The sequence below is a fragment of the Phymastichus coffea genome, unplaced genomic scaffold, assembly GCF_024137745.1.
Source record: "Phymastichus coffea isolate CEN01 unplaced genomic scaffold, Cenicafe_Pcof_1.1 PCOF00070, whole genome shotgun sequence".
In the NCBI taxonomy this organism is placed as follows: Eukaryota; Metazoa; Arthropoda; class Insecta; order Hymenoptera; family Eulophidae; genus Phymastichus; species Phymastichus coffea.
Window position 1 is genome coordinate 771,644 of NW_026706881.1, and position 22,979 is coordinate 794,622.

Sequence of the window (22,979 nt, forward strand, 5' to 3'; positions counted from 1 at the left end):
CATATGTGTAACTTAATCTATCCTCGCACATAAATTAGAATTCAGAATTTTCGTTACAATGCTCAAGCTTAGATAATGAAAGCTATTATTAATTATAAATTGGAAAAATTAAAATGACAAATGAACAATAACGCAAGCTCCATCAAGTTTTAAAGTCACAATAAATAAATGTTTTTATTTAAAAATAATATTTGATAAGAGACGGAGAATTATTTAGAATTAAGAATAAAGTATTTTTTTATACGTGTTATAACATATTTTGTTCATTTCTGCACTACGTTCCGTAATTTGTAGGTAAATCATTGAAGAGAAACTGCTATTAATTTTTTCTATTCACTGTACGTCTATATATGTGTATTATGGTGCCATAATTTACTTAATTATATAATTTTGACTTATTTGTTTAGTATATTCATAAATATTCACAAGTACAAAAAGTAAAGGCCAAAGCGAAAATCCAATATTTGTATATAGTAAATTTTAACCGATAATACTTGTTTTCCCATAATATGGCAATAATGAAATTAATTGCAACAAAAGTTTGATCACACTTTCTCTTTAGCTTTTCTGGTGATCCATTTCTTCCATTCTTTTAATTCAATTTTGGTTTAGAATCAAATGGATGTTGTATTTAATGTTCCCTTATTTAACAACAGTTGACAAAAGAACTAATACAGACAAAGAGTATATCAGAGTACATAAAAAAATACATTATCCTAATAAATATATAATCATGTTCTACATCCAAAAGTTTTCGATTTATATATTTCAGTGGTAAATTTAACTTATGAAAAGTTGATACATAGTTATAACAGTCTCGAAAACTAATTAAGAAGAGAAATATGTATTCGGTCAGTGTTTTACAAAAATAAGAAGTTATATTTTTGAATTATGTTAGACTTTTATCACTACATTAATAATTAGATTTCCAACTATGAATAATCGCTATCTACTAATAACGATTGGAAAAGAGATATAGGGACTAGAATAAAAAAAGAAAAAAATGTTTTTGATTTCTGTACACTTCACTATAAGAAATGAACGTTTAGTAAGAACTTATTAAAATGTTGAACCAGCAAAATTTGAAGCATTTTTACAAATATTTTTAATGTGATAATTTGTGAATTATAAATAAACCGATTTCAAATGTATTATAGTAACACTTTAATAGCGTTCCTAAAACGAAGTACATATATTGAAGAAGGCTTAGTACATTTCATCAACCGTAAGCCTACTAAAACTATCTCATAATTTTTCGATGTTATTTGAATGATCAAAGCTTCATTGATTTTGGTCAAATAATGGATGTTAATCAACGTTTTATCTACCAATGAATATCAATGGTCTTCATGTTTTTTTTTTAATTGTATCATTTGTTTATGCGTTTATAGTATTAAAACTGCATAATTGGAAAAAGGTTTGATTAAGCCAATAAGTAGCAAAAAAACAACAGAAGGACGAGAAAAGTACTTCTTCAATACTATTAATGCAAACATTTAATTGAGATTGATTGTTTCATTAATATAAATTTTCTTTGATGTAAAAGATTTGACGGAAATAATTTTCTTGCATTTTCAACTAGGTATTTTTGTGTCTTGAATTTGGAGGTAGCTTATATTGCTAGAATTATTGGAAAGAAGCAAAAATTGGACAATAGAATTTCAATTGAGTTTGCCTGTTCAACCTAATCATGGATACTTTTTAGATATATTCCGGTGTTGCTTTTGTTCTTTGATATATATGTCTGACATTTTATACAGAAGTTGCAAGTTGTACGCACTTTGCAAATTTAGGAAGAAGTTTCTGCTCGAGTAAACACGATTGTGACTTGACTAATTACAGATCGACTTAATGTTTTATTAATATTTCTGATAGTTATAAATATTATATACGTACAAGTGATTTCATATTAGTGGATGATCTTATGTATTGAATATGGAAAAACATTCAGCGATCGCTTTTCAAATAAATCCCTTCCAAAATATATTAAAATTAGATAAGTTAAGTTAGGTTATTTCTAAAATATTGTTAAGTATACGTAAACTTTTTAAAAATTACATGCTTTACTGTCGCAATTGCCTTATATCGTATATTAGAATGTTCTTTTCACGTGGAAGTTCATTTTGTATTGAAATGAAGTGCATTGATTAAATCTCATTCAAATTTTAAATTAAAACGACTGACCACTGTTTTACGTTTAGAACGTCACGGAAGAGAGGCAAATAGAGTTCCTACTTAGCGGTTCGTGCGATGATCTTTTTCGTGTATTGAGAGTTGACTTTGATACCATGCGAAGTGCAATACTCTTGTTTGTTAGAAAATGAAGCAATAATATCGACTGCGTTTTATAATAACACAAATACATAAGATTGCAAAAATGTGAAAGATGCATTTTTTAACTTAGTTAAAATAATTTTACAGTTTCTTTTAAAGAAAGTATTTGAGAAATGTTAATTGTTCAATGTGACATTGTAGAAAGCGTTAATAAAATTGAGCACTATTCATTTGTAAGACAAAGCTGAATTGTTCTACTAGCACCTTAACGTTTACTTTAGAATGAAGAAATATTAAATATTCGTGTGTGTCGTGCTGTACTTTTTATCGATAAAGCTTATGCGAACCGGCACTTGATATCAATTCGATTTTACATATTTCGAACAGAAAATGTCAAGTTTATACTTTGAAATTCGCATGCAAGTTGGTGAATTACGTGTGTGAAAAATAGCCATTGTATATTTACGTATATATTTGATGTACTGTTGCGTCTGTATATAGATATTCATTTTAAATTAGTTTTCTACGTAAGAATTTTTAAAGATGTATTATTTGAAAAGATGAATATGCGACTGATGTTCGATAATATCAATAAGACATTATCACAGTAGATGAAAGACTTTGGTTTTATGTATAGATAAAATGAAGAGATTTTTCGGTGCAAGTTCATGAACCGACACTGGATATGGGTCTCGTGACCGACATGTATACCTGAAGACTTGCACAGCACTTAACGAATGCGTCAATCATTTTACATACAATGAAAAAAAGACTACATTTCTCAAAATTGAAAACTGACCCATAGCATACAAGTTGATATAGTTTATTTCTTAGTTTGTAAAAAATTCATAGAAATATAAAATATTGAGCAAGCTGTATTTCAGTTATGGTATAAATTTCAGAATTTGGAAAGTATTTTGAACTAAATTTGTTATTATACAAGCAAATATATGTAGACTTTCTACTATGTTTTAAATAAAAGAGTTACATAGCACAGGATCTAAGAAATATTTCTTATTATAAACTTTGGAAAACATTTTTAATAATAGTTACATTAAGGCAATGAAATTAAAAATGGTATTCGCAATGTAAAAAAATTTAGCATTGCTCAATGTTTCATATTTTTACATTATTATGTAAATATATTTTATGTTTACGTAAGTGCATGAATGGCAATACCAATAGTACAAGTGAAGCAATTCAGCTGCATTATTCTACATTTATATAACATCATCAGAAGAAAATGTTTTTATAAGGTCTATTCTTTTAAATGAAAACGACCTGCAGTCAATTTTCGGCTACAATGCCAGAAAAATGCCTTCCAGTTGCTTAATTTCATTCGTTTCTGATTCGTGTCATTGTCCCCCTACTACGTATCAGAATTCTTATAGCGACTTCTGTGAAGACCTTTGCACGTTTTCCGTCAGTCAAGTTCCTGGCTGCGTGGCGAAACTATCAAAACGCAGCTTGTAAGATATTGCTTAAGAACATTAACAATTGTGAGTGTCAAAAATGGTCGGATTCAATATAGAGAGTGCAGGGAACAAGGTTGTTATATCAGGAATTGCAGGAAGATTCCCAAATTCGAATAATATTACGGAATTACAAAACAATTTGTTGAATAAAGTTGACTGTACCACAACTGAACATAAGCGATGGGCCATTGGTAAATACAATTTTAGATCATTTGTTTTCTCTTGATTTAAGACGGTTTTGTCATGGATTTCTGAAGAAATTTCAAAATATGTAATGGTGCTGGTTTTGACGATGTCGTCTCGAAATTCGTTACGAGTACTGCATTAACATTAAAGTAATTCATTGAGGAATCGTATTATTAAATTATTGTTTTTTTAACAATATTGACAGTTTTTAAATGGTCTGATCTTATTAATTTCAAAAAAAGTTTTAAGTTATCGGAATGTTAGCTTTTTTAGTTAATGAATTTAGAAGAAATAAGAAATATTTGATGAGCTATAAATATGTTATATAAAATTTGAAAACCAAGAAAAAGCAAGATTACAAATATAATTTTAACTATTATTATGATATCACAGTGTAATTTTGCAAAATATATTGATGTATTGTTTTGAATATACAAATAAATAAAAAGCATGTACATAGAAATCTATAGTTTTAAAAAGGTTTTAGTTTAAATAGCTTTGGGTAATATCGACAAAACAGCAGATCGATGTCCTGTTGTAACAATGTATAATAAATTATTCATTGGATTAGAAATGTGCGAAAATGAACGTATTGCCATTATGAATGTCGATTTCGAAAGTTTGCAAGCTACATAATCAACTATTGATATCAAAAAGTAGTGATTTAATTTGCATGGTTAATATTTAAAGTGATGAATTTAGAAAAAAACTTTTTTATATTTACTTAGGAAAATAAAATAATTGAAATAATGCAATTGATAGCTACTTTCCAAATATCACACTTGAATTTCGTGACACATGTTCAAAGTTACTACAATAACTTTCGTGTGGTGACGTATTTACATGCAGATATTTGAACTATGCAATATTACTATGCGTGACATAGGTTCTTTTGAATAATACATCCGGTCCGATAGCCTATAGCTCTTTTGCAATTGAAAATTAAGTGAAACAGACGAAATCGGCGTCTTTTTTACCTTATAGTGAACCAAATGACCACGGCACTGAAGCAAAATACGTTACATCCATTATGCATTTATATCCTGGAAAATAGCCTCTAACGAAAAATCTTTAATTGATATGCTAAAAACTTCCACATTAGGTTAAAAATATTTGTCTATAAACGTTTGTATATCGACATTAGAAATATTTACTTCGATCAAATATCATTTTTCAATCAAATGCTTATATTTTTATAAAGATCGGATGATATTATTTTACATTGTCGCAAAATAATTTTTTTTCTTGGATTAAAATAGTATATTTTTAATTATCCCTATATACGAAATCGTATTATAGCTTTATTTATGTAATGTATTTTAATAATTAAGCATTATTATACAACGCTTTATTACAACACGTTTCAAAAATAATGTACGCTAAGAAATTATACACTATGCCAAATTGATCCATACTAATTTTCTGAAGTTATAGACGTTTTCAATTGTATACTATAATTGAGTAGTTAATTATTTCAGTGAAATAATAATAAGGCTTATAAATTAAACTTCTTTTTACACAATGTGCTACAATTACATAATAATTTTAAAAATGTTGTACTTTATCGAAACATTAACCTGTTAATTTGACTGAATGAGAATTAGTTTCAAATAATCGACTTGACCGAACAAGTCACAACAAAATAAAGACGATCGAATTATATGTTTATTTCACGTTACTATACATAATCGAAGTGAAACTAAGGAGGCAAACTCTCAACCGCTTGATAAAAATATTTCATAATTAGTCTTGTATTTTAATAATGGTTTTTGAAAACATTATTATTCCATTTATTTTTATATTATCCTGCAATGCTTTCAATAAATGATCCAACATATTTTTAAGAAAAAACAATCGATTATTTTTGTTACATTCTATAAATTGAAATCTAATTGTCTGTTTAGGTTTTATTGTATAATAATTTACATTATAGCACAACAATAAATATAAATACTGAATTGTAAAAAAATATAACAAAAATTTTAAGATGAAATTGGAAAAATCACATTATTCCGTTGAATGAAAACATCTTTTCAATAAAATTAAGTCTTGCAAGAATGTTTTATCTTATTATGTTATTACAGATGATCCCAGAATTCCTAATCGCTTGGGAGTATGTAATGATATTGAAAAATTTGATCGTATATTTTTCGGTATTCACACGGCTTTAACGGATATTATGGACCCTGTATCAAGAATGTTACTGGAACATAGTTTTGAAGCTATTATGGACGCTGGTATCAATCCTCGTAGTTTGAGAGGTGAAAAAATTGCAGTATACTCTGCTACAAACTTATCAGAATCAGAGAAGCGAGCTTATGATCCAAAGGCAAAGGTAAAAATTTCCGTGAATAACAAATAAAAATTGTTTTAATTTAGTTTTCATTGTTTTTTTGTACCAAATATAGCCAAAACGTAATTAATTATATTTTTATCAGTGAATGGAAGATTTAATAAGTACCAGTATAACTTTGCGTTAAAATCAGGCTTCTTTAATCTCAATATCATTCGGTAATATTGTGCTTAGATCTCAACATCGCGTTATGTACTATAATGATAGTAATTTTTATTATAAGATTTATTTTTCAAATAATTGACTGAACGTTTATCAATATTTAAGCTGTCATGTGACATCTTTTAATGTATCAAAGGCAATATTACTTATATTTTTCAGAAAAGTGGCTTTGGTATAATGGGAGGAAGCAAAGCCATGATTGCAAATCGTATATCATTTTTTCTTGGTTTGACTGGACCAAGTATAAACATAGATTGTGATACTACTAGCTCTGCTGTCGCTCTTGAAAGAGCATACACGGGGATAAAAAATGGAGAATTTAATGGCGCTATAGTAGCAGGTGGTGTGATGGGTCTACATCCTCATGTATCTTTTCAATTACGTGCTATTGGTATGTATTATAAAAGTTTGATATTTTTTATGCAACGCAAGCAGAGCGATCCTTAATTTTATCACAATAGTTTTATTTGCAATTTTGAAAAAATTATTGTCATTTACATTACGTTAATAAAGTATTATGGTCATCGTTATTTCAGTACAATATCGAAATGAGGCTTGATTTGATTATTACAGCTTTAAATTTACCTTCATTATAATTAGTTTCATCAAGCGCGCTTTTTTCTTCTTTATATAATTATATGCTTGATTCACATCAAAACTGTTATAAGGAATATACTATACACATAAAATAATTCTATGATTGGAAAAGCTCTACATTTGTCGATATGAATGAGTAAATAATTATTCAATTACGTTGATATTCAAATTCAATAACTATTTCAAATTGAATAATGTAGTAGCTTCCAAGATGTTTAGCTATAGATAATGGGTAGCATACCAAGTTCGATTCTGGCTTTTTTTCTAAATAAATCGAACCGTCAACTGCGCTTGATAATTTAATTTTTTTTTATTTTTAATAATATATTTGTCTATATGATCTTAAAATTTTGTAAAATATCTATATATTAATAGATATATTATTTTAACAAGATATTTTTTCAAGATAATTTTCAAAATTTCCATTTTCAACAATCAATGTATCTATCACTTTTCAACTGAATTAGGATTACTTTATCATATTATTTTGAGGTTTAATCGTTAAATGAACGCGGGCTTTGTTCTTTTATTAAAGTCTACAAAATATTTCATTTTTTATTGATTTACTTGATCGATAATATATCAATGTAAGACGTCTAAGACATTTTAATTTTAATTAACACCGATTTGCTGAATACAACAGTTACTATGCTAATATTATAATATATACCTAAGAAACGTACATACATATATTACATGCTATCACATATAGTATTCCACGTGACTACATTCAGCCAATCAGATCATGAAAAAAACGGTTTCACTTACCAGTCCATCAATCTTTTAAGAGGAGATTATTAAAAATTCAATGATTATCAATTCATTTTCCAATAAAAGGTCGATTGTCTCTGGATGGAGTTACTAGAAGTTTTGACGATGATGCCGATGGCCACACTCGTAGTGATGGCATCACTGTGTTATTCCTTCAACGAGCTCAAGATGCAAAACGTATCTACATAGAAGTTCTTAATATTCGTGCTGCTCATACAGCACCATTTTGTTACACCAATATGACTGATATCATACCAACGCGTGCACCACAAGTAAAGTTAATGCAAGAGCTATTGAAAGAATCTGGATTATCGCCAGATGACATTTCATTTTTAGAAGCTAGTGGTATGGGTTTCAAAGATATCGATGCAGATGAACTTGAAGCTATAGCCGAGGTATATAGCAAAAGAAAAAAGCCATTACTTGTTGGAGCCATCCAATCTAATTTAGGAAATACCATTCCAATCAATAGCGCAATAGGGATAATAAAGGTAAATTTCTTTAACAAATTCAAATTTTTTTTTGTAAAATGCATAACTAGAGAGAAAGGTTAAAGTGAAAGATTATCTTAGGATATATCCGAGATATTTAGGTACTCTGAGTTATTTTTGTTAATGTAATTTTTAATTAATTCAACGATTTTACTACAAAATCACACGAAATTTTTTTGTATGTTTCCTTTTAATTTTGTAATCTAATAAAAAAAAAGCAGCAGATATTTTCGATTTTCAAATTGATAAATATTTCTAAAACTATGAGTTTATGACATAAGCTATAGTGAGAGGTTGTTTTTTACATGTGCTTTAAGGATATTTTATAAATAGAGAACAGTAGATTTTTCTAGAAAAACAATTCGGAGGCTTTGGAACGTGGCGATTCAGATAAAATATTTTCTAAATTTAAAAAAATTTTATATATTTGAATCAAGTTATTATGTTATATGGAAGTTCCACTTTTCACGTAACCAAAATGATCGCTATGGGGTTATAAACAAAACCGATTAAGCGACTACAGAAAAAAATTTATTGTTTCCTTCGATTTTATTTATTTACGCGATTCGAAGTGAGATTTAATTGATGTTATTTTCTCTCTATAGATAACATACTACGTTCAAGAACGTACTCCGTAAAAGTATAGTATAGTATTTTTATTGCTGGTGTATAGTATATTAATCTTATTCAGGATGCTCACTATCCCTCCCCGATTTGGCCAATTTTTCAAAAATGAATACATAGTTACAAATTGCTCTTTTAGGACTCCCTTTTAATATTTCAATCAATTTATTGTTTTTTTTCCCTTCCCCCACCAGTAATTTCCTGTTCCTTAAGCTCCCTTACCCATTTACCCCCTATTTCCTCTTTTGCACTCCTACATTCTAGCATATGTTCCAAACTCTCTTCTATCCTTTCTCAGAATCTGCACTCACTTTCTTTAAACCCTTTCACCCGTTCCCTGCCTATGTTCCCACATCTTATTCTCGCCCATTGTTCTTTTATCCATCCCGGAGTCATCCTGTCCCTCCAATAAGCCTCTTCCCCCCACCGTCTCTTTCAGTTTTTTATAAAGTTCGTTATATGTTGACCCGTCTATTTTGCCCCACAAACTTTGTAGTTCTTGTTCTGCTTTTCTTTCTAACCCACTCTCTAATTTGCCCTTTATTTTTTCTACTTCTTTTTTGTCCCATATCATTTTTAAGATTTCCCCATCCCCTACCCCTTCCAATAGTATTAGCACCCTCATTCCCCATTTCGTCGGGTTCTTATTTAATATGTTCCTTACTTCTGCCCTCAAACAAATTTTTAGCCATCTTCCTTCTTCCATTTTTTCTATCTCAACTAAATACTCCATTGCCCTCTTAGCTGTCTGCAACTCCATCGACGCCCTACCTGCTTCCATAGCAACTATATAATTTGGTGTATTAATATTTAATCCCATGGCCATTTTTATAAACTTCCTTTGTACCTTCTCTAGATTTTCCCATTTCTGCCACCCCCAAATCTCTACCCCATATAAACATCCCGCTTTTATTATACTGTCCATTAGATATAGCCTTTTCCTTAGGTTTTCAATTTTTGCCCTTTTTAAAATACCCCACACCGCATTAATTGCCCTACTTGCTTTCTCTGTTATTTTATTTATATGTGTATTCACATTTTTTTGAGTAAACCAGTACCCCAAGTATTTGAATTCCCTAACTACCTCCACCTTTCTGCCTTTGTATGAAAAGATTTTCTCTTTACCTATTTTTCCTTCACAACAAATCATTATCTTAGTTTTCTCTGTATTAACTTCCATTCCTATTCCCTCACCGTAAATCTCTGTTTCTTTTAACATTTCCCTCATTCCTTCCTCATTATCCACCACAATTACAATGTCGTCCGCGAACTTTAAACAATAGAATTTTTTCCCTTCCACTACCGCTCCTTCTATTTCTTTCTTTTCCCAAATGTCATCCATATCATCCATGAACAAACAAAATAGGTTAAGACTTAATGGGCACCCCTGCCTTACTCCCTTATGTGTCTCGAAACTCTTTGATAGCCCCTCACTAGTTATTACTTCATTCCTTGTTGATTTGTAAATTGTTTTTATTATCTGCGGCATTTTCCCTCTTATCCCCTTCTTTTGTAGTTTTTCGAACATTTTATCCCTGTCTATTCTGTCAAACGCGTTTTTGAAATCAATGAATCCTAAATATAATTTCCCTCCTTTCCTTTTTAGTTTATTGCCTACAATTGAGTTCAATACAAAAATGTGCTCCCTCGTCCCTCTTTTTCCTCTAAATCCTGCTTGACTTTCCCTAAATACCTTATTGCTCTCTGCCCAATCACTGATTCTTCCGGTCATTATTTTCGCCATTAGTTTATAGCTCACGTTTAGTAGTGATACCCCCTATAATTTCTAACCTCCTCCTTCTTGCCGCTTTTGAATATTGGGTAAATTCTTGCTATTTCCCATCCCTCTAAAATCTTGCTCCTGTCCCATAATTCATAGAAAATTTCTACTATTGTATGTATCCAGCTATCCGGTAGTCCCTTTATAAATTCAATGGGGAGTCCGTCATGACCCGCTGCTTTTCCGTTTTTCATTTGTTTCAAGGCATCTCTAAATTCTTTCTCACTTATCCTCCTATTTAACATGTCCTCCTCCTACCCCTCTTCTATCCCCTCATTCACTTCTCCCTCCTGGTTCGCGCTTCCTCTCTCATTCTTGCTTTCCCTCCCGTTCATGCTTCCCTCCTTGTTCGGGTTCCTCCTCCCTTCCCCTGTTGCTCCTAGTAAATTCTTGAAGTGTTCGGCCCATTCCTCTTTTTTATTTGATTCCCCCTTTCTGTTTCTCCGTAAAAGTATATGAAAAAAAGTGATACACAGCTACTTTGTAATATTTCGGTCATAAGACAAATAAAAGGACTTGTATTTCTTTCAGATGATCATTGCATCAGAAACTGGACAAATTGCGCCTAATTTAAATTATGACATTCCCAATTCTAAAGCACCGTGTTTGGAAAACGGTAAAGTTGAAATTCTAACAGAAATGACACCTTGGACTGGACAATATTCTTCTGTACACACTATTAGTATTACTGGATCAATCGCAAATATATTATTAAAAACTCATAATATCGAAAAGAAAAATGATGGAATACCCGATGATGATTTACCAAGATTGGTTGTAGTTTCTGGTCGTACTGAAGAAGCAGTTGATACCCTTCTGAGTTATGTTAGTTGATCAACAGTTAGTTTAAAGTTGTAGGAATTCTTGAAACTACAATGAATAAAATGAATGTTGTATTTTAGATGGAGGATAGACCTGTTGATGCTGAATTATTACAAATGTTTTACGATATTTTTGAATCTGGAATAGATGGACATTTGTACCGCGGATATTCATTGGTACCTGCTAAAGGGTTGTTATCATCCGATGCAAAAAAACGGGAAACATTTTTCAACTCAGGAGAAACACGAGAAATTTGGTGGGTCTTTTCAGGAATGGGTTCACAATGGGTTGGCATGGGTAAGTTTTTTATTTTTATTTTACTGCACGTTGGAAATTATCATTTCTATATTATTGTCATAGACATGATTGTAATATACATCAAAAATATATTTTTGTATATTGAAATAGAATGGATACTGAAAGTACATTCGTGCGTTTACGAAAAATTAATAACTTTTATTTGAAAGGGTATATTTTCTGGTTTGACTTATTTGAAAGTAGATTTTAAATCTTAGTAAAAGTGTATTAAAAATTATCGACAATTATTCGCTTTTATGTAACTTAATAATTCCAACGTGTATTGAAAATATATTTAAAAAATTTTTTTCTTTATTGTTGATAGGTGAAGCATTATTGAGAATACCCGTGTTTAACGCTGCTATAAAGAGATGCGACGCAGTTTTGAAACCTCGAGGATACGATATTTATAAAATTATTTGTGACAAAGATCCAAAAATGTTTGATAATATAGTTCATTCATTTATAGGTATAGCTGCCATACAGGTAATCATTTCTTAATATTTTTATGATCCATTGAAAATAAAAATAACTGTGAATAAACCAGAAAAAATTGTAACGAACAAGTAGACTAAAAATGTTCATTAACGTACATTGTTTTTAAAAAATTTTAAAATATTGCAGATTGCCTTGGTGGATGTACTTAGATCGCTTGGAATGAAACCCAATTTTATTATTGGGCATTCTGTTGGAGAGCTCGGATGCGCTTATGCAGATGATTGTTTCACTGCTGAGCAAATGGTTTTAGCAGCTCTGTCCCGTGGATTGGCATCAAAAGAAGTAGATTTGATTCATGGTGCCATGGCAGCGGTGGGTCTAGGATATGATGATGTGAAACCACTTTGTCCGCCAGATATTGACGTAGCCTGTCACAACGGTCCAGACAGTTCAACGATCAGTGGACCTGCAGAGTCCTTGAGAGCGTTCGTTGCTAGTTTGACGGTATTCACAAAATTAAGAATTGTTATTCCACTACACAATAATCTCGTAAGATTATCCTATCAATAAATTTATTTATGTTTAAGGCTAAAAAGATTTTTGCAAAAGAAGTAGCTAGTAGTAACATTGCTTATCACAGTCGTTACATTGCACCAGCAGGCCCGAAACTATTGGAATACTTGCAGAAGGTTATTCCAAAGCCAAATCCACGTAGTGAGAAATGGTTAAGTACCTCAGTTCCACGAAGTGAATGGAATACTTTAAAAGCACGTCTTTGTTCGGCTGAGTATCACACTAATAATCTTTTGAGTCCTGTTTTATTTGAAGAAACATCACGTATGATACCACAAAATGCCATTTGTATAGAAATTGCCCCACATGGCTTGCTACAAGCTATCCTTAAAAAATCTTTATCGCCCAACTGCATTAATGTGCCATTAACAAAACGAGGTCATCCTGACAATGTTGAATTCATGTTGACTGGACTTGGAAAATTGTATAACATTGGATTGAATCCTAAAATATCAAATTTGTATCCAAAAGTCAAATATCCAGTTGGAAAAGGAACACCTTCGATATCTTCTCTGGTCAAATGGGATCATAATACTGATTGGTAAGTGAACGAGTTGACTATTCCATACAATGGAAAATTAGACGTGGATTTATTTATAAACTGCATTTCTTAATATGATTTCATTAGGTACGTCACTTATTTTGTTCCAATTGAAAAAACAGTAGAAGGAGAAGTGACATTTGAGATGAATCTTCACGCAACTGAAAATGAATACTTGAAGGGATGTAGAATCAATGGTGAAATTAGTATCCCTATTTCACTATGCTTGGTTAAAGCGTGGGAAATTTTGAAAACGTATAATGAGATCCCAGTGGACAATGTTGTGTTTGAAGACATCCATATCCATACATTACGAGTTACAGTTCCAGAAGACAATATTGTAAAGCTGACAATCATGGTTACTAAAGGTTTGTCAATTTAAAAATATAATTCTAGTTTTATATCAGTAGTCGAGTATTCTATCAGTATATTGTAACACGTTAAATAAATTTCATTATAATAGATATATTTTAAATAATTTATTTCTAGGAAATAAGAAGTTTGAAATTGTTGAGTCTGATAGACTCGTAGCTAACGGTACAATAAAAGCTATGGAACCAGCTAATGTTGAACGTTTAGATGCAAGCAAATTATATTCCCAGCAACAAGTCAAATACGACATTGAAAACGAAGACTTTTATACAGAACTGGAAATGCGCGGTTTTCAATACCTAGGAAATTTCAAAAATGTACTGAAGTCATCGATTAGTGGTAACAATGGCTTACTAAAATGGGATAATAACTGGGTAACATTTATAGACAGTGCAATTCAATTGTATGCATTTGGAAATGACGTTCGTCAAGCTCAAGTTCCATTTATTATTAGGAAAGTTATTATTGATCACCAGAAACATGAAGAGGCTGTTCACAATTCAGGTATCAAAAGATTGCAATGACATTCGTATTACCGCAATAAAATTTTTAAATAAATTTTATTAATAATAATTAATTGTAATAATATTTTGTTATTTATTTTTAGAAATAACTGCTCATATTGATAAAAATTTGAATTGTATAACTGCTGGAGGTTTGGAAATACAAGGTTTGAGATTATCGACGTTACCAAAAAATTTAGAACAAAATAAATTGAGTAGTGACATATTAACTATCGTGCCAAACATAGACAAATCAAATACTTCGATTTCAGAGAGCTTGCGAAACATATTGCAACTAGTTTTAGAAAATAGCTTTTCAAATAACATTCAAGTTGTTCAGATTATTGAAAATGAAGGATCGGAGGCATCAAACGCCTATAAATCTCTGCTGTACAATGTACCTGAAATTTGTCTTTTCAAACAAGAACGCACTGTTTGCGAAGAAACCACATTTAATAAAGCTCTTACAATACTGGTAGAAGATTTGAAGGAGTACGATGTATCTCTTATTTTCGAAAAACTGAGTATCAATAAATTTTTATTAACTAATATCAGGAATGAACAGGAAGATGCTTTCTTTAAAATAGCAGAATCATCAAATGTGAAGGTAGTTTTTGTATGCAAATTTATTAATAATAACAACCTAGTTTTATTCAGAAAAAAGCGATTGTTTGCCAACACTCAAGTCATTAATGTGAATGGAAACGTCAAAGATACTATAAATAAAATTAAAGCCATAGGAGTTCCAGCGGACGATGAACGAATTGTTATCGTTACGAAGCCCAAGGATAAACAGAATATTGTCGATCTTGTAAAACAGTTAGAGCAATCAACAAAGTTGGACAAAATTAGAATATTTGACGTCCAAGACGCAAATACATTGGATAATTTATTTTCTGACCAATTTTACAAAAGACAATTAGAAATCGATTTGTTGATAAATGTACTAACACCAAAAAAGGTATGGGCTACTCTAAGACGGACCACAGCTGCTAATAACATTCAACCTTGCAAAACTTGGACCGCTAATCAATTACATCAATATGACCCAACAAATGTGTTTTGGACGGAAGGACCCGTCGTTGAGCAAACTGAAAATATTGTCAAAGTCGAATATTCAAGTTTCAATTCTCAAGACATTTTGTTGGCTAACAATACTTTCTTTTCTGAGATTTCAGAAATATCTGGTATCAACAGGATAGCACCTGCAACGTTCGGATTTGAATATTCTGGCACGGATATCAAAGGTAATCGAGTAATGGGTATAACTTGTGGCAATGCTTTGTCAACGTTTGTCAAATCTAACCCGATATGGACTTGGACTATGCCGCAATCTTGGAGTTTTGAAGATGGAGCAACTGTTCCTCTCTCATATATTATTGCTTATGCGGCTCTTTTCGTCAAAGCAGAAATAGAAGAAGGGGAAAAAGTTTTACTTCATAACATTTCTGATGGACCTGGCTTGGCAATGTTAAATTTAGCTTTACGCAAAAAGTGTGACGTATATGCAACTTATCAAACGGAACAGGAAAGAAAATTGATAAAACTCACTTCCAATTTGCCAGATAATCGTTTATTTAATGCATCGAAAGAAAGCTTTACGGATGACGTAATCTCAAGTAATGGAGGACAAGGTGTAGACGTTGCTATTTGCAATCAATGTGGAGCTAAAAAAGCAGAATTATTGTTTGCTGCATGCAAACGTAAAGCTCGAGTTGTGCTTCTTGGTGATATGAATGATAACCGATTCCATGAAAGTATAGGAATGGAGATTTTCCTGCGGGAAATGAACTTTTTCTCTGTTGTACCAAAGCAAATACTTATATCCAACTGTAATGCCAAGCGTACTTTGGCTAACATGTTACTAGATGGTATAAAAAATGGTAGCGTTAAACCTTTAGCTCGAAATGTTTATGAAAATAAAGCACTGAATGAAGCTTTCCACGCTTGTTTATTGAAGTCCAACCTTGGAAAGGTGAGTCTTTTTCATTATTTACCACTTTTTTGACTATTTGCTTTTGATGTAATTTCTTTTATGAAATTCATTTAATTAATGTATTACTTTTAGTAGTGAAACATGGGATATTACATCATACGTTTTGAACACGTGTCCTGACTATTCAATTCCGATAATTTATTATAATCTAACTTTCATTCGATAGCTATTTGATTTTTTTACAATATAACTCTAAATATTATTTTTCAGATTGTTGTAAAAGTGTCTGCAGACAAAAATGAAAATGGTCATGTAATGGCTTTGCAACGTTTATACTGCTCAAGCTCAAAAACTTATGTAATCATTGAAGGCTTGGGCGCATTTTGTTTGGAATTTATTGACTGGCTGATAACGCGAGGTGCCAAACGTATAGTTTTAGTTTCACATTCGGAGGTTAAGGGTGGATATGCGAATTTGCGTTTAAGTTTATGGCAGAAGTACGGAGTGCAAGTCGTTTTGCGAACGAAAGTTGATATTTCTCAATCACAAAATATTAAGACAATCCTCAAAGAAGTTTCGTTAATGGGACCCATAGATGCTATATTTGATTTACAACGAATGGCTTCGACGACAGGAAAATCAAATGCTGTTGACTCAACGACTAAAGCTTTGGATCAAGAATCAAGATCATTAAGCCTCGATCTGCGTCTATTCGCAGTCTTTTCAGCTGTAGAAAATGCTACAGCTTTGCCGTCAAAATTGAAATTCAACAAATCTTACGGTATCGATGACATACAAGAACGACCAGTGAAAGACCTATTAGAAAAGAGAAAGAAAGATGGCCTGCACAGTATATTGATAAGATGGGGGCTTAAAAGTGATAATTCAGCTTCGAAGCCACCAATTAAACAATATTTACAGAAGCTCGACGACGTCCTAACGATAAAAGAAACTGTAGTCGAAATATCTTATGCTTTACCAGTCACGGATGAGGTAAGAAATAGTTACATGAAAAATACGTTCTGAATAATTTAGTATACTAGTATAAAGTTTTATTTTTGAAACTTACAACGAAAAAAACCTATTCTTTGATGTGTTCTTAAAATCATTTTTATTTCAGATTGAAAAAGATACAGTTGAACTACAAAAGAATCAGTTGGATTCTGAAAAACAAGAAAGAGACGCTTTCGTAACAAAACTTAATACACCAATCATAGAGGATATATTCATTCTTGACATCTAAATATTATTCGGAATACGTGTAATTTACATCACACATATGTTATTTATTGATTATAGTTGAAAAATAGATAGTAAATTGAAAATTGACTTGGTATTTTTAGAGATTTTCTAGGATATACTGTTACGGTATTTTACATTACTAGAAATAAAACTAATTGAAATAATTAAAGTTTTCTTTGAATTGAGTTGTCAGTCAATATTTCGTTAAAGTAAGATTGAAAGTGAAAAATAATAAAATTCAGTTGATTATTTCTTAATTGGAAGTTCTCGTGAGAAGTAGTTTGAACTGCTCTAGGAAGTCCTTTTTCAAAGAAATACGTTGAGACTTCCAAGAATTTTCAGTCGAGTCAGCGCCGGCTGTACCGTGATTTTGGCGCCTAGCCTGACTAATAATCCACCTACACCATCAAATATTACAAATCTTCATTTAGGTAATTAAAATCGTATCGTTATTTTATACAACGTGACTTTTTCAATTCAACTAGTGTATTAAATTAAACTTTATACATTCTTATTCAAATTAGAAAAAGAAAATAATTACGAAGTTGTTGATGGTATGCTGAAAATAGAAAAGATGTTTTTTAAAAAGCTTAAAATAAACAAATGAAAAAATAAAACTTCACCTAAAGACTGTATAGCAGAAGAAAGAGCATCCCAAAACGATCAATGGATAGTCCATTAAGCTATAATTCACCGAATTTTTCTCTGTGGCACTCAGCTCGGTTATTCGGCTCGTTCTAATGGATTTCGGCCACCCCACTTTGGGCACACCTTAATGGAAAGAAATGGTTATATAGTCTGCAGAAACTATCAAAGATGACCGAAAACACGAAATTATATGCTTCACTTCAGCAAACATACGGGATAGTTTTTTACTGGTATAATATATGAGATTGACTTAAATAATTCGTACTTTAATTTATTGTCTTGGAATCAGGTCTTCGTTATATTTGAATAGCACCGTAATCGTAGAAAAATTTAAAAAAAGGTAAAAATAAGTACTTTATCTGCATTTCTTTTGGCTATATGCAATGAGAATTATATGATCTGACTTTTAATAATTCATATTGTATTTTAACTTATTTGTGGCAATAAATTTAAATCATAAATATTCTGTTATGTATTGCCAAGAATCTTGCTCAATATATTAATTAAATCAACTTTATACAATCCTAGAATGATATTTATACAATTTGATGATTTTCGGCTGAAATTATTTGGCTAATACTTGACTCCCTCAATTATTGAAGAAATAATAGAATAATTCCCTGCAAAACAAATGAAAACGAGCTATTGTTTATTTTCTTCGTACACGCTTTTTATTAATTTTCTTTTCTGGTTGCGTAATTCTTGCACAATATCATATAAAAAATAAATCTTACTTATCATTACATACTTGATAAAATCATTTTAATAAACACTATGTCATATATTATGGTTGATGATTAATATATATTTAGGAATTGACACCAATCGATAGCTCGTTTTAAAGAATAATATTCCATAACTTGTGTAGTCTATTATTAACCTTATACCGTTAGTATTTGAAAGGTTAAGTTTTGAAGAATTCATTATGGAAATTATTTGGAATCAATTTTCAATGAAAATAAAATGCATTATTAATTGAGCAATCAAATCAATTCAGCAATGCTTTTTTATAGCGTAAAAATACGTAAGTAATTATGTTTATAGCTGCTATTGTATGCTATTGTGAAAGTAAAATTGATAATACGAATAAGTTGCAGGGTAAAACCCGTTTGAGCATATAGAGTGCTTAAGTGGTGTATGCAAGAGCGGCGAGAGTCTGAAGAAAAATATGTAGCGTAGAGGGGGGGGGGGGACGTATACAGTGCGGTTGCAGTTATCAGAGAGCGGTAGCCCCAGCCGCGTCTGTTATTCTGCATAAACTTTGCGTCGCTCGATAAAGTCTAGCCGGTGTAAATATTCGTAGCTTAATGAACGAGCAATTAAGCATCGGCTTTCGATTAAGTGCGCGTGCATTGGCTCTGCCGCACCGTAAAAGGTGCACTCGCATTTCATACCCACCATTACGAGAGAAAGAAGACCTATCTCGATAAATGTACTTATATATTCAGCATATACAATGCCTTATTCATTCGTACGAAACAAAAGAAGTCAAAAAATTTCACCTATCATTGAAATTGAACGTTTATGAACCTTGTTATTATTTAACACAGAAACTACGTAGTCAATACTTTTATTTTGAGATTAGAGATTAAAGCTATAAGAGTTGAATTTATTTATGAAGAACACGATTGCACTTGGCGGTAAAAAATGCTATTATTTAATATAATAATCATAATATAACTAATAATTTATTCATGATAATTCGATACATTTGAGAAATAGGAAGAATCGAGGAAAGTTTTTTTTCCATTAACTGGTTTAGATTGAGGTATCTTTTTCTTATAACGTCATCCACCTCATAATGCCACTTGCTCATAAATACAAATTCACACATACTACGGCGGGTATGGTGCAATAACATTATCCTTGTCTATTAAATAATAAAAGTTCCTATGACTTGAATTGCCTCTGAATGTGGAATTTCTTTTACAGGAATTATTTAATGCTCTAGATGCGCATATATTTTAAGTCTCCGAATCTTTCGTTGACGAATACTTCCGATTAAAACTGGCGTAATATATCTAAATATAAAATTGTGACGTACCATTCGATTCGTGATGCTTTGCTCTTTCACAAGCTCTAGTCGGAAGTTTTTTTCAGCGCGTAAATAAGCCAAATACCATCCAATCATTATTTTTATTCAATATAGAGTAAAGTTAAAAGCGTGATGTTAAAAGTGGTATATAATAAAATATCTCTAAATTTATCACCTTTAGTTTCAAGTGTTTGTGGTCTACTGAGAAACATGATCGACTTGTAAAATGAAAAAAGCAGGGAATGAAACGCTTACAAATATCGGATTCATAATATATATTGGTAACATAGTTTTTGAAATTAAAATAATATTGATGGCGTTATAAGATAGACTTAAAAAGGTGGAAGTATAATAACAATCATTTATTTAAGATGTCTATTTGACAACACTTTAACAGCAATTGGTAAAACTGAGTATTTTTAACGCAAGTCAAGTTTGTTCAATTTACTATAGATTATCTTTTTATGGAAGTAAAATCAAATTTATATGTTCAGTTATCGCCTTATGAATAAATGTAGAATAATTTTCAATATCTGGATTTTCTACAAAAAGGTACATTTGCTTAATATACATACCCCACTTCCTAATATACTCCTTGTTGGTATTTCGAATTAAAGTGTGCTACTGCTATGACACCTCGTGGCAATCATTTAGTACGATTAACTAATGAATGTATCACAATTTTGAAGGCTGCAAAATGTTGATTCCAATTTTTGAGGGTCTCCTGTGCTTAAGCCAAGCAACTTTTTCATTTTTTTCAATACGTTGTAGGTGAGTATGTGGAATTTAAGCTATCTTATTACTTAATAAAATTTTCTATATACTATTTGACTTGTTGTTTACTATTACTATTTCTACGCAATTCGTTCCAATATGGCTGCTTGTATAAACAATGCATGAACAATTGATAAAAATTACGATTATGTCTCTATTTAGTTTGGAATTTATGAACGCAAGCAGAGCAAAATGGAGACGAAAATTTGATCTGTGCAATAAAAGTCGTAGAATGAGGGATTTTATTTGCCCTGACTGCGTGTACGCAGTTTTAGTGCTATATTTATATTCTTATGAACAATTATATTGCTCAGGATCAGTTATTGTTGCTATTATAATTCGCAGTTTACGCTTGCTTTGGTTTCAATGAGCATATGATTTTCGTTTGGCTTTAAATGTTTTTAAAATAATATTTAGTATAATAAAGAGCCGCAGTATATGTAAAATTAATATCGCGACTCTCGTTTGGAACCCACCTTGAGATGTAGTCCAGTAACTAGGGGATAGAGGATTATCGCCTTCTAGTTATCTATTGGAGGATTTACGCCAGGAACTAAGTAGATGTGAATAATGACTACATTGAAACACGGTAGCCCGATGCATCTTAATGGTTCAAATAAGAATATAAAGAACAAAAATGGAATATTACAAAAAAGACGGAACAAGCATCCCATGCTACGAGGGCGAGTGAGGTGATCTAAAAGCCCGAGAAGGGTCTAGAAATAACAGAGAAACAAACAGAATAGAATACATAATAAAAGAAGATGTATTATAGCGAACTGAGATCTTTTGGCGACATTGGAAAAAGTGTTCGACAATCAAAAATAGTACCAAAAATAGATTTAAAAAACCCACAATGTATAGAATTCTAAAATATTAATATTTTATTTGCATATTGGGATTTTTCAATTTATTCCCCGAAATCACATTACTTTTAAAATTTTGAAAAATATAAATACATTTAAATAAAAAATAAGTTCTATAAAGCTCAATATATGCGTGAAAAAAAACTTCATTAGATTAGTCTACGCTTCACGGTACTTGTTTTTAAACAAAATAAGCTACTACAATAATAAAATTTCACAATAGAACAACGATACTCGGGAAAGATAACAGACATTAAAAGACACAGAAAAAAATTAACATTTCAAATCAAATTCCACTTTTATATTGTTTGTTACGCGGTAGACATGATTTGTACTACCTATTTATGAAGGATTAATGCAGGAGCTGATAGTTTATCTTTTTAATTATGCTAGAAAGAGAGTTGATATCTAGTGCGCTTCGCACGCTCATTTTTTTTCGTCTTTTTTCGCATTCACTTTAATGCACGAATAGAAATTACAACTTTTATTGACGAATTTTAAAATTAAAAAGTTCAGTGTGCATTAAATAATCTGATAATTCAATATGAGATATAACTGACGATATTATTTATTGGTAAATAAATTTATAATTGCGTCGATGCTCGTCATTTAAAAATGTTATCAATGAAGTTTTACGTTTTTATTATCTGGAAATCTGTATTGCAAAATCACCATATAATTTCAAAAACACGATATAAAATATAATATAAGTTTTAAAAACATTATTGTTTTATAATCGTATCTTTGCGATCGGTAGACGTTCAAATTTGTAATTAGTGCATTTCCAAAAAAATGTTCTAATATTTTACGTAATTGAATAAAGCTGAAATCACTGTGCAATATTTTATAGTGATAATCTATCGATTTATATGTTTGATTGCCTACTCTGTTTATTGGAAGCTACACTTTCGAATAGAGCAAAGTTGAACTAATTTTCCTATCGAGATATCAGTTGGTATTTATTTTGAGGTTAGTATTAAATTCATGCTAAATATACTGATCTACTTTTGGTCTGTTTAATAATCCACGAAAATCTGTAGTAATCTTTCATGAGCGTACACAACATGTGTACTATCACATAAAAGCTGATCACGTGACTATCTTTCAGCTAATCAGATCACGAATAAACTGCTTTCACTTTCCAGACTATCACTTTTTAAGAAAGGAGTGACTATTGATTTTCGAGATTTGCTGTAGTTAACCAGTTAGAATTTTTGAC

The 22,979-nt window shown here is 30.9% G+C and overlaps 1 protein-coding gene across 2 annotated transcripts; it reads left to right on the forward strand.

Annotated features, from left to right (window-relative positions):
- Positions 1 to 3,786: 3,786 nt before the first annotated feature.
- Positions 3,787 to 18,780, forward strand: LOC131667705 (fatty acid synthase-like). 2 transcript variants are annotated; one of them, XR_009302212.1, is made up of 15 exons: positions 3,787 to 3,940; positions 6,020 to 6,270; positions 6,610 to 6,841; positions 7,885 to 8,309; positions 11,245 to 11,538; positions 11,616 to 11,832; positions 12,158 to 12,318; positions 12,457 to 12,774; positions 12,858 to 13,384; positions 13,472 to 13,752; positions 13,874 to 14,260; positions 14,364 to 16,234; positions 16,466 to 17,188; positions 17,316 to 17,868; positions 17,962 to 18,780. XR_009302212.1 is itself a non-coding variant. In XM_058941327.1 (14 exons), exons 1-14 carry the CDS (start codon positions 3,787 to 3,789, stop codon positions 17,436 to 17,438), a joined length of 5,964 nt encoding a protein of 1,987 aa, XP_058797310.1. In that variant the 3' UTR covers positions 17,439 to 18,780. The 2 variants fall into 2 exon arrangements, 1 of the variants encoding a protein (XP_058797310.1); XM_058941327.1 differs by having other exon boundaries at positions 17,316 to 18,780.
- The last annotated feature ends 4,199 nt before the right edge of the window (positions 18,781 to 22,979 follow it).

Coding starts and splice junctions, on each gene's coding strand:
- LOC131667705 (XM_058941327.1), top strand. CDS start 3,787: ATGGTCGGATTCAATATAGAGAGTGCAGGGAACAAGGTTGTTATATCA. Junction 6,842..7,884: donor TTTTCAATTACGTGCTATTG/GTATGTATTATA, acceptor TTCCAATAAAAG/GTCGATTGTCTCTGGATGGA. Junction 11,539..11,615: donor TTGATACCCTTCTGAGTTAT/GTTAGTTGATCA, acceptor GTTGTATTTTAG/ATGGAGGATAGACCTGTTGA.